At 40.7% G+C, this 11,485-nt stretch overlaps 1 protein-coding gene across 7 annotated transcripts in view; it reads left to right on the top strand.

Annotated features, from left to right (window-relative positions):
- The first annotated feature begins 717 nt into the window (after window positions 1-717).
- The window catches only part of LOC148359108 (cytoplasmic polyadenylation element-binding protein 4-like), a 35,973-nt gene continuing 25,205 nt past the window's right edge, over window positions 718-11,485 (top strand). For 4 of the 7 annotated variants that reach the window (XM_088344205.1, XM_088344204.1, XM_088344201.1 and 1 more), the window contains exons 1-4: window positions 718-845; window positions 4,722-5,833; window positions 9,682-9,780; window positions 11,122-11,215. In XM_088344205.1, coding sequence (XP_088200331.1) covers window positions 4,778-5,833; window positions 9,682-9,780; window positions 11,122-11,215 — 1,249 coding nt within the window. In that variant the 5' untranslated portion in view covers window positions 718-845; window positions 4,722-4,777. Of the gene's footprint in view, window positions 846-947; window positions 1,287-4,721; window positions 5,834-9,681; window positions 9,781-11,121; window positions 11,216-11,485 lie in introns of those variants that run through there. The other 3 variants (XM_088344206.1, XM_088344203.1, XM_088344202.1) reach the window with 2 other exon arrangements.

Genomic DNA, 11,485 nt, shown 5'->3' with positions numbered 1-11,485 from the left:
TGCTTTCGTCTCTCCAGATGAAACAGGACAAGAGAAAGCGGCCATGTCACTCGGGTCAGGTTGACACAACACACTCTTCTTTTCAACAGCAGGGCCCGACAGCTTTCACTGGTTTACCCCTGCCATATCATACAGGTGCTCTGCCCATCCCTTAGAACACGTCCAAACATCCCACTATCTTTTCACAGAACCTCTCCACACATTCCTATCACAAACAAGAGTTCTAGCTTCCACTACATTGAGACCTCTTTCATGCATAACACGATCATAACACCATCCATCCTCGTCAATTGCGGCCTTCCTCTTTCTCCTTCCATTTAATTCTGCTCTGTAGACCCTCTTCAAAGTTACGTAAATTGTAACTTGCCCTGGAACTTTTGTTATAGAGTAATTCAATTTCTAAATCAGTTACTTTTTAAAAGATTTAGTGAGTTACTACAACTGATTATTGTTTTAAAGTAACGTGCCCAACACTAAGTATGACTACTTTCGATTACTAGAATTCTCTCTTACTACTCCTCCTATCGATTCCCATGCAGCCTTATTTGGGAGGAGAACATGTGCCATTCGTTGAATTAAGGCGTGCCATAGGCGCGGCAACACAATCTGCATCCAATCAGATCCAATAAAAAAGACGTGACTGGGCGGGACTATGGTGGAAATCCTGACACTCATTGGCTCCCTGCTGCTACCCAAGGTGTGGTTTGTAGTCGGAAGTGTCCACCGACTGGCTCAGCTGTCATCTACATGAAAGGAGAAACCATTTACACCGGCCGTCTGGGAAACGCACAAAAAGCCTGAAAATGGAAACATCAAAACGATAATATCATGACGCCGAATTGAAGGTAGTTACCACCGAGTAGCCACCGATTGACTGTGGTTGTCACTGTGTTATAACAACGGGCGGGATTTGCGCTGCGTTGAACATTTGGATGGCTTGCTGCGTGTGACATTGAACATACAGGGCACGAAATTATGAGGTCGCTTTAAGAGCCAAGCTCAAATTTTAACTTTTCGTTCCCCGGAATTTCCTTTCTACTTTCCCCCATTACGGCGTCGTGTCCGTTTTTCGGCCTCGTCTGACGTTGTTATCCGCATAAAGCGCATTAATAGCAGCCAGCTGCTGTGCAAATATGCTAGCCATCTAAACGTCCCTTATGCTAGCATAGCGGCTCTGGGAAGGGAACTGCCCTACACTCAGGACTGACGACAGACGTCATCACCATTTTCCCGTCTTTAAATGGCCCACTACGAGGAGGTCATAGAATAGAAAGGAACATTTCTCGGTAGGTGTCCATACCGTCATAAATTCACTTTTCATTTTTGGTTGCGCTTTAAAATAGTCTGGTTGTAAGTGCATGATGAAAAGGACATATGCAAGGTGGTGAAGTCGATGTTAGCCTTGCTGCTAGCTACGCGACGACCTTTGTAGGCGTCTAACCGGCTGTTAGCGTCTTCTGATGCTGGTTCTGTTGGGTGTTTTCCCCTCTCACTTACCATTTATTATTTTAATGAGATATATCTTTCATTTTGGGGGTTGCATTTTGAAAGACAACGCAGTGCAAGTGCCGTACGTGTCCTTTTACCTGGGGTTTCCTTTCTAATTAAACCGAGGGTTTCAAACACGGTTCCCCGGAGTCAACTATAGCCTGCAAGATGGCTATCTGAGGTCCCGCCTTAATATGAAAGTTTAAAGGGACAATGTGTACTGTTTGGCTCTTCTTGGTGTTTAAAACCCTATTAATTTAAATAATCGGTAAAAACACATGAACTATGATGAGTTAGGCTCACACTGCAGGAAAATCAGTTTGTTTTTTTTTTTTTTTTTTTTTTTGCACAGACCCGACCTGTATTGGATCTGTTAAAGTCTGTTCGAATGGCACAAATCTGCTTTTTTGCACACCAGGCCCAGGCCACTTCCATATGTGGTCCTAAATCGGATACATATTTAATCAGTTGAAATGCGGTCAAGGAGCATTGATGTGACCTCCACATCGCCGAGAGGCAGGATGAAGCGTAGAACTTAACAACCATGGCGCATGAAAACACGGAAAACATTAATTGGAGAGAAAGTAAGGTTTTGTATTTAATTATTATTTGAGGGGAACCCCCTCTGTTCAGGCTCCAGTAGCACAATAACTATATATATATATATATATATATATATATATTCTGTTAGCATCCGTAAACACTGGGTGCATTCAGTGTGACATCACTCCTTTGCGCAGGCACCGTTTACAAAGTAGATCACATACAACTTGCACTTAGATGGAAATGTGAACGCTACCACAAAAATATCTGGATTGAGCCTTAAGCTCTGCAGTGCAAAACTAGCCATACAAACATGCATTTTTTTAAATACTTGAGAAATCTGCATTTATTTTACATATATAAGGCAGAAAAAACCTTGTTGCACAGTGCATACATTTTGAGCCATCAGACCAGCACTTGGAGTTGATGCGCGCCATCATCTAGAACAGGGGTCGGGAACCTATGGCTCGCGAGCCATATATGGCTCTTTCTATGAGTATCTGTGGCTCAGAGACCAATTTGATTGCATGCAAAATTTCTCCATCTTGTTCAAAACCGGAATTGTCAATCCTATTCAGGTACACGTAAAGCCAGACAAAGCTAAATGTAAAAGCAACACTTCGCAGTATATATAGGGCACGTTTTTCACTACAATTTACAGTCAAGGTGTCACACAAAAAAGGGGGGAAAAAAAAACTCGTTTTGGTTGTACAACGCTAAAGAATCCTTTATTTAAAAGTTCACTATATAATCTGTGTTCAGTGTTCAGATACTTTATGATGAATCCACAGAACTGTAAATAGGCCAAAACACCGGAAGAGAACTTAGTCATTTGATTGGGTGAGTGGGAGGGATGGGTGGAGCTATGCAAAAAGTACAAGCATTCCCTCCCATCTCTCGCCAAAGGTAAGCACATAAGGCTCCCTATTCTCAGAATGTTGTGACGTTTTTACAAAATAAATGCTTGCATCTGGTTTTGAGACTAATATGTATGAAAAAAAGGGTCAAAAGGAGTTTAACCGATCTTGAGTAATTGCAAGAAAGAGACAAGTTTAAAGTGGTCTGTTTGTTGAATTTGGGACAGGGGCTCTGGCATTATTCTCTTTTCATAATTTTGATCAAATCATCAAAAATAAATGTGCTGAAGACTAAGCTTTTGTCTGGGGCGCCGGTTTAGCAATTTAGTAAATTTGTCTCATAATATATGGTGTGGCTCTTTCCCAAAATAAAATTAATATTTTTTGCTTTTATGGCTCTTTGAGTCAAAAAGGTTCCCGACCCCTGATCTAGAACCTGCTACTTCAGTCAATATTTTAGAGCTGGAAGCTGTCAACTGGACGTTCTGTTAGCGGCGCAGTGGTTAGCGCTTGTGCGGCACAGTTCATGTCATGGGAACCTGTCGTGGGTTCAAATCCAACTCCAGACTTTCTGTGCAGAGTTTGTATGTTCTCCCCGTGCTTGCGTGGGTTTCCTCCGGGCACTCCGGTTTCCTCCCACATTCCAAAGACATGCATTTCAGGTGAATTGGCCGGTCCAAATTGTCCCTAGGTGTGAATGAGCGAATGAGTTGTCTGTCCCTGTGTGCCCTGCGATTGGCTGGCAACCAGTTCAGGGTGTCCCCTGCCCACTGCCCGATGATTGCTGGGATGGGCTCCAGCCCCCCGCGACCCTACTGAGGATAAGCGGTACGGCTAATGAGATGAGATGAGATGTTTGTGTATTGCAACATCTATTGCAGCATGTTCATCCTTGAAGGGGTATTCCTTGTGTTACCTTCTCACAGTTTACTTTATTTTTCTCATCCTGAGGTTTTTGAGTTTTTCTCTGCCCTCAAGTAGGTTCCAGATAAGGGGATGTTTTGAGTGTGGTCTTTGCGGCCCTTTGAGACTTTTTGTGTTCAAGGTCTAGACAAATAAACATAGCTTGACTTGACCTCACCTAGAGGGAGCTGAGATAATTGTCGGCTGTCTTGTTGCTACCAAATCTGCCTTTTTTATCTCCCCCTTTTTGCCTTCTATTTTTTTTCTCTTTTTTTTCCCTTGTTTCTTTTTTTCCTGTTTTTTCTCATTACACAAATTTTCTCTTATTAGCCCCATTTTGTCGTTCGTTTTTCTTTTGTCTCCTTCCCTTCCTCCCCTTTTCTATTTCTTCCTTATTTTTTTTCTTGTCATTTAGAGGTATTTGTTCTCCGTCTTGCTGCTAAAGGTACCCCCATCCAAAAAACAGAAACTTTGTTAAAGGCTTGGCAAAAAAATAGAACAATGGTCAAGTTTGTTCAAGTTTGTTCAAGTTTCTGTAGTTTGTCTTACTTGTATCACTTGTTTTCAGTTGCACTACAAAATAAAGTGACTTTAAGTGTTCAAATAATGCACACTGTCCCTTAAATGTAAGTGCGGCCCACGAAAAATATGGATTCAACTCCTACGGATTTAGTTTCATATTGATAATTAATATTTTTATTTTTAGATCTTATTTTTTGTAGCAAATTCTAAAAATTTGTGAGAAAAGTGGTTTCTTTGTCTGAGATATTTTCTTAGTGGGAAAACACTATTTGGCCCAATGTCACCCAGATCCTCACTTCAGTGGCCCCCAAGCCATATGAATTTGAGACCCCTGAATAAAAAATTCAATGTGTACCTGGTATTCTGTTAGGTCATCCTTGTGATCAGTTTGCACCTCTTGTTTTTCAGGACATAGCAAAAGACGGTGAAAACCATTACCTACTAATTGTGTAAAGGTTTCCTAAATGGGGGACTACGGGTTTGGGGTTCTGGTGAAAAACGACAGTGGTAACAAATCTGCTTTCCCAGTAAGGATCCCGCCTCACCTTCAACCCCAGCACCCCCACCAGTCCTCTAACCCGCCCAGCCCCCCCTCCTTTGTAAACAACACCTGCTCCACCAATGGGGGCAGCGCTTGGCTGTTCCCTATAGCCCAACACAGTAACATGCAAGATGAGACGCTGGAATCAGACAATTCCAACACTTTAGACCTCCGGGAAATGCAGGAAAAGTCTCAGGTCCAGACCCAGCCTCAGGCCCTCTCTCCAGGTCAGCAAGAAGCTGGCACTCCCTTAGTGGAGCTAGAGGGAGGTCTTCCTGAAGATAACTTGATGGAGAAAGGTTCATTGGAAAGCAGTGGTGGTAAAGAAAAGTTAAGGATGGAGTCACCAGTTTTAAGTGGGTTTGACTACCAGGATACCCTGGGAATGAGTACGGGGTGCGCACAGTCTCCCACTGCTTCGCTGACAAGCTTCAACAACTGGTCCCCTGCTGTTCCTTCTACCCAATCTCCAGTGGGAGGTGATGATGTTGGGGGTTTCTTTGGTCCTGCTGGCTCCAATGGAAACACAGCTCCTCTGCTGTTCCAGAGCTTCTCCCACCACACCATGCCTGGCTTTGGTGCAGGTGGCAGTTTCTCTCCGCAGATTGGACTAGTATCCCAGCACCATCCTGCGACACCCCACCCCCAACCCTATCACCCTCATGGGCAGGGCATTCCACCACAGCATCGGCGATCCCCAGCGAGCCCTCACCCTCCGCAGCCCCCATTTCCTCCACATAGTCATCGGACCGGAGGCTTTCCCAATCTACCCCATCTGACTCCTGCCCAGAGCAAACACCCTTCACCCTGGGGAAGTTACCAGAGCTCCTCCACACCCACATCAACCACCTGGAGCCCCAGCGGCTATGGAGGTTGGGGCGGTACACATGGGGTTCGAGACTACAGGCGTAGTGTAAGTGGAGTAATGACGGGCATTAATTCCATCTCTCCACTGAAGAAGTCCTTCCCTAACAGTCAGGTGGGTGAATGTTTCATTTAATGGAATTTTATTGGGAATTGTACTTTAGTTTTCTTGCTCTATTAAAGCAGATCCACCCTAACAGCATGGAAAGAACAGCAACACAATTGGCTGATAGTTACAATGATGTAAACAGTCCATTATATTCAAAATAATCAACAACAGTGACTGGAATCCTATATAATCTCCTTTGCAGGTGTCCAATATTGATAAGCGAAAAAATATATCAGTATGCTACATAAGTTACAAATTTCCCATGTTGTGCCTTAAACAAAGCTTAAAGCTAGATGCAATAGTACAAGATGGCTATGTACCACCTTTTACACTACTCAAGGTAATTATAGCTCTGTATATTGTTTTCTCTTTGTGAACGAAATATTCACAACTGAATTGTACATTCTGCTTAAGAGTTAACAGTGCGACTTTTTCAATTGACCATGTCAGTCATTACTGATGAACTTTTTATTAGTTATACACTAAAAATAATAATACAACTTTTAAAAGACAATTTTCTAAAAAGGGCCTTTTTGAAGCTGGCAGAAGTGCATGAGCTTTATCACCATTTAGTGGCACATTCAATGGTCACAACACTCAATAGTACACCACTGGTCCCAAACATTTCTGTACGGACCAGTCTATTTACAATATTCTTGTGGCCCGGCCTGGCCCAATAACATTAGTGAGAATAACAACAACAATAATAATAATAATAATAATCTTTAGACCTAAAGGGGTGTAGATTACATAAGAAAAGTAATTCGATTTTATTTTATCACTCTGTTTTTAGTCACAGTACCGTCCTGAAAGTTTTAACGCAAAAAAGTACGACGAGGAAAATACTTTATAGTGTATCAGATTATAAATCAGACTTTAAAAGGCGTTCAATTAATTCATTTCGAATTTTACTTTGGAATTGTGTTTATAGTTTATGTTGTCAATAAATTATTTTGAACATAGCCCCACGTATTCAACAACGTAGTAAAAATAAACCATATTTTACTCAGCTTGGTGATTTCCGCTTAGTTCCATTTTAAGGATGGAGTCACCAGTTTTAAGTGGGTTTGACTACCAGGATACCCTGGGAATGAGTACGGGGTGCGCACAGTCTCCCACTGCTTCGCTGACAAGCTTCAACAACTGGTCCCCTGCTGTTCCTTCTACCCAATCTCCAGTGGGAGGTGATGTCCAACTCAAGGAACAAATGAACTTTTCATATTCAATATTGTTAAAATTTTAATAATAATGTGTAAAATGTAAAAAATGTGTGATAATGATATAAAATCGAATGTGTTTTCTCCACCCCTTGTGGTCTAGTAATAAAAATATGTTGCTCACACTGCTGCGATCTGGGTTTGTTTCCCTTTGCAACCAATGTTGTGCTAATGTGGTCAGCGATGTTTTTCGACGGTAATATACAAACCTAAATCCTCGTGTATAATGTGCACCCAAAATTCTGAGTTATTTTCTTGGGAAAGATGTGCTTTCTACACAGATGAATATAGTATAAGCAAAAAAAAAAAAAAATAAGACTACCCTTTTTTCCTCACTAGGCAGCCTGGTAACAAACTCGCAGCCCTGTGGTTGTGGACCATTTTATTAGAGCACTCATACTCTGTAAACTGCATATTGCTTTTTACATATAGAAATTATTTATTAAATTGCAAGACAGCCATCAAATGTTAATTTATGTCTCCTGACTCAACTAGTCAATTTGTGTTAGGACAATATTCTAAAAATTATGTGTTGCGGATTATGATTTCAGGAGCAAAATTTATTCATTTTTATTCATCTGAAGTGGTTGCCATTTTGTCTGTTGTTGAGGATGAAAAATGTTGTGGTCATTTCTTGAGAAATTGCAAATCACAGATCATCTTTTTCTTGTGATGTTTACAATTCATGATCAGCGAGGCCTGAGTAACTGTGATTCCATTTCAGTCGACTGTGCCAAAATGGCCGCCCCTTTGAAAGGAAGTCAAAGCAGTGAGGTATACTTCCTAATTTCAGGGAGAAGCAATGACTGTTCTTGTCAAGAAAATGTTGGTTTTCACTTCCCCTGTAATGATACATGATACTATTCTGCTGATTTTACAATTCAACATACAATTGTTGCCCCTATCATTTTTTAGAATATTCTAGAGCAGTAATATTCCTCTGGCTTCTTGAGACTAATGTTTCCCTCAAGCAAAGAAAAAATTTCAAAACACTGCAACTAAGGATGCCTGATAATAATCTGATATCGAGGAAACAAATACTTTCGACTAATCATCACAGCTTTAATTCTAAATAATCTATTGTTGTTTTGGTCATGTCACTTAATTTCAAGCTTGTAGCGTGTGACTGAATAGGGAGTATAGGGGTTGACACAGCTTTGAGAGTACTATTCACTTTACTATTTAAGTATCGGTCATGTGAGCTACCTCCCGGATGGCCTACTTTAGTAGGTAGCCAGAGTGCTCTGAAACCCAAGAGTGCTAATGAACCAGCCATGCCCTTTTTTATAAATGTAATTCTGTCCTCGCTGCAATACTATAATTGAGTGGACTTAATCATAATACAACACAAGTTGAAAGTTCCACTGTCTTTTACTGCACTTTGAAAAGTCCCAAATGACATGACTCTACCAGTAGAATAATTATGGATTGATGTCAGCTTGAATGGGTGCAGTTATCCTGGTGCCACTAGAATCTAGTGACTAAATGAATACTCACAGTATTTGACATATTATTGAACAGAAACCATATTTTACTCAGCTTGGTGATTTCCGCTTAGTTCCATTTTCTTTTTTTTCTTCCGTCCAACTCAAGGAACAAATGAACTTTTCATATTCAATATTGTTAAAATTATAATAATAATGTGTAATAATGTATTTCCTTGCTGCCCAAAGTCACCTGGGATGGGCTCCAGCACCCCCATGACATTTGTGCGGCTAGAGCTGTTGGAAAACGAACAAATGAGAAGGTTCATAATGTGATAATTTTGTTGAGGTTATAGATACAACATCAAACACAGTGCTTTTGATCTCTCTTACCAAGATTTAAATAATGATCAATTGACAAGACAATGAAGATGAACACTTTTTTTTTGCCTGTACAAGTAGATTACATTTTTAAGGCATTTATGAATCTATAACGGTCGGCAGTGGCTCAGGAGGTAGAGCGCTCATCTTGGGATCAAGAGATCTCAGTTCGAATCCCGGCTCCTCCGTGTTACATGTCGAAGTGTCCTTGGGTAAGACACTGAACCCCTAATACCCCCAATATGCAGGTTAGCGCCTTACATGGCTGCACGGCCGCTATTGGGAAATGTGAAGCACACTGTAAAGCGCTTTGGGAAGCCTTACTTGAAAAGCGCTATATAAATGCAGATCATTTCATTTCATAGAACGTCTTTCAAAAGTTAACATCCTCACCAGACATAAATTTCTGATAAACTCTGCTGTCTTAAAGGTGGAGGAATGGAAACAGGCGGAACAGTGGTTCTGTTGGACTGCTGCCCTTAATCTTTCTTTCAAATGAATAGTGCCCTTTGGTCATCTTAATACAGCTTGTATGTGTCATATGCAAAAGTGTAATGGGCAACATGTTTTGGTGGTGGTGGTGTTGTCAAGTCGTATTAATTTGTATAACCCTTAATTACAAAAATTCTATTCTTGTTATACATAATGAGCCTAGAGAATTGCTTTGTTGCAGCTGCAGCTGTGGAAAACTTTTTCCATAACGTTTAGCGCTATACAAGGTTAGGTGACGTGTGATTGATTAAAATCCAATTTCTACTGTGTATTCATACCCACTGGTTCTATTTACACAAAATAATGTCTGCCTCTAAATGAAACCCGTACTGTTCTCCAGGTTCCTTCACAAAAGTTTCCTCGAAATAGCTCTGGCTTCAATCACAAGGGCTGGGTTGAGGATGCTGTGAACCGCAGTGATAGTATCTACCCTTTCCAGGTGTGTTTTTCAGTATTTCCATACATTTTGTTTATCATATTGTGGTAAGTCTCTAGGAAATTGGGGAAAAAATGTTAAACAGGTAACTTAAGTGATGGTTTATTAGTAAACATTTTCCACAAATGGTAAAACATGATGCTTTCAATAAATCATATTTTTAAAATGTCCATCTTACCACCACAAATTAGCAGAAATAGAAAAATAATGTCAAGTTCCAGGCATTAGTGTGTGCAAATCAATTCAAGACCAGGGTTTGGGTACCTCTTAGTCCTTAGTAGATGATGAGAGATGTTCTCCATGAACTGTATAGATCTGGGGTCGGGAACCTATTGCTCTTTTCATGAGTACAAATGGCTCGGGATTAAAATTTGAACAAAGCATAGTTCCCTGTTCCAAAATCGAGTGGTTTAAACTCAATGTTGGTATATGCAAACCGAAGCAACACTGACTTGGATTTTTGTAAAGTCCAATGTATACATATAGCTCATTTTCAACTACAGTTTACAATCAGTGTGTCACACGACATACTGCATTTTGGCAGTCGATAGCTAAGAAACTTTTTAAATGTTAGCTTAATAAACTGTATGTTCACTGTTGAGATACTATGAAGAAGACTCACAGAACAAACGGCAAATACCCAAAAACGCCAGGAAACCACTCCGAGCAATTTCATTGGGTGAGCGGTAGAGGTGGGCAGATATCTGCAAACAACACAAGACTCTCCCTTCTCTCTCTCACTATTTGGATTCTGCTCCAAAGGTAAATACGACAATATCCTCATTATTGACAGCATTTTGTGAAAGTTTTACAAAAAACTTTGCTTGCACCTTGTTTTGAAACCATTATTTAGGACAAAAATGACAGTCAGAATGAGCCTTTACGCTAGATTTGATCAAATAACACATTAAAAATGAAATGTAATGTGCTAAAGATTCAGCTTTTTTCTGGAGATCGAGTTTGGCGGTTCTTTTGAATTTTGTCTTAAAATATATGGTGTGGATCTTTCAAATTAAAAAAAAAAAAGATCTTTGCTTTTAAGGCTCTTTGGGTCAAAAAGGTTCCGGACCCCTGGTATAGATAGTACTCATGTGACTTCTACAACCCACACCTGACGATATGACTATACAATTAACTTTATTTATTTATATATTTAATTATTCATTTTATTACCTAACACTTAACAACCTTTTACTTTAGAGGTGCATAACGACATGATTGTTAGACACAGCAAATATAAATGTAAACAGAAAAGATCATGGCTAGCTGTGGGGCCTACCACTGCCTGAGATGGTGTTTGGAGTACTGTGGGGAAACCAATTGTTTTTTTTCCTTTTCTTTCAGCAGGAGAAAACCCGCTCCTTTGATGGATTCAACATGCACTCTCTGGAGAACTCCCTGATCGACATCATGAGGGCTGAACAGGATTCCTTGAAAGGTTAGTTCCCACAGTAACAATTGGGAGGACAAGCATGTTTCCACTGGCTATAAATAAATAGAGCCTTATATAATAGAAGTTGGCGGCACAGCGGCTGGTAGGTTAGTGTGCAGCCCCACGGTGCAGAGGTTTAGGGTTCAAGTCCAGCTACTGCAACCTCCCCGTGTGGAGTTTGCATGTTCTCCCAGTGCCTGCGTTGGTTTCCTCCGGGCAGTACGGTTTCCTCCCACATTCCAAAAACATGCATGTCAGGTTAATTGGCCGGTTCAA

This window comes from Urocampus carinirostris, chromosome 9 (genome assembly GCF_059441175.1).
Source record: "Urocampus carinirostris isolate Australia breed hairy pipefish chromosome 9, RoL_Ucar_1.0, whole genome shotgun sequence".
Taxonomy (NCBI): domain Eukaryota; kingdom Metazoa; phylum Chordata; class Actinopteri; order Syngnathiformes; family Syngnathidae; genus Urocampus; species Urocampus carinirostris.
This window is presented reverse-complemented; position numbering and strand designations above follow the sequence as displayed.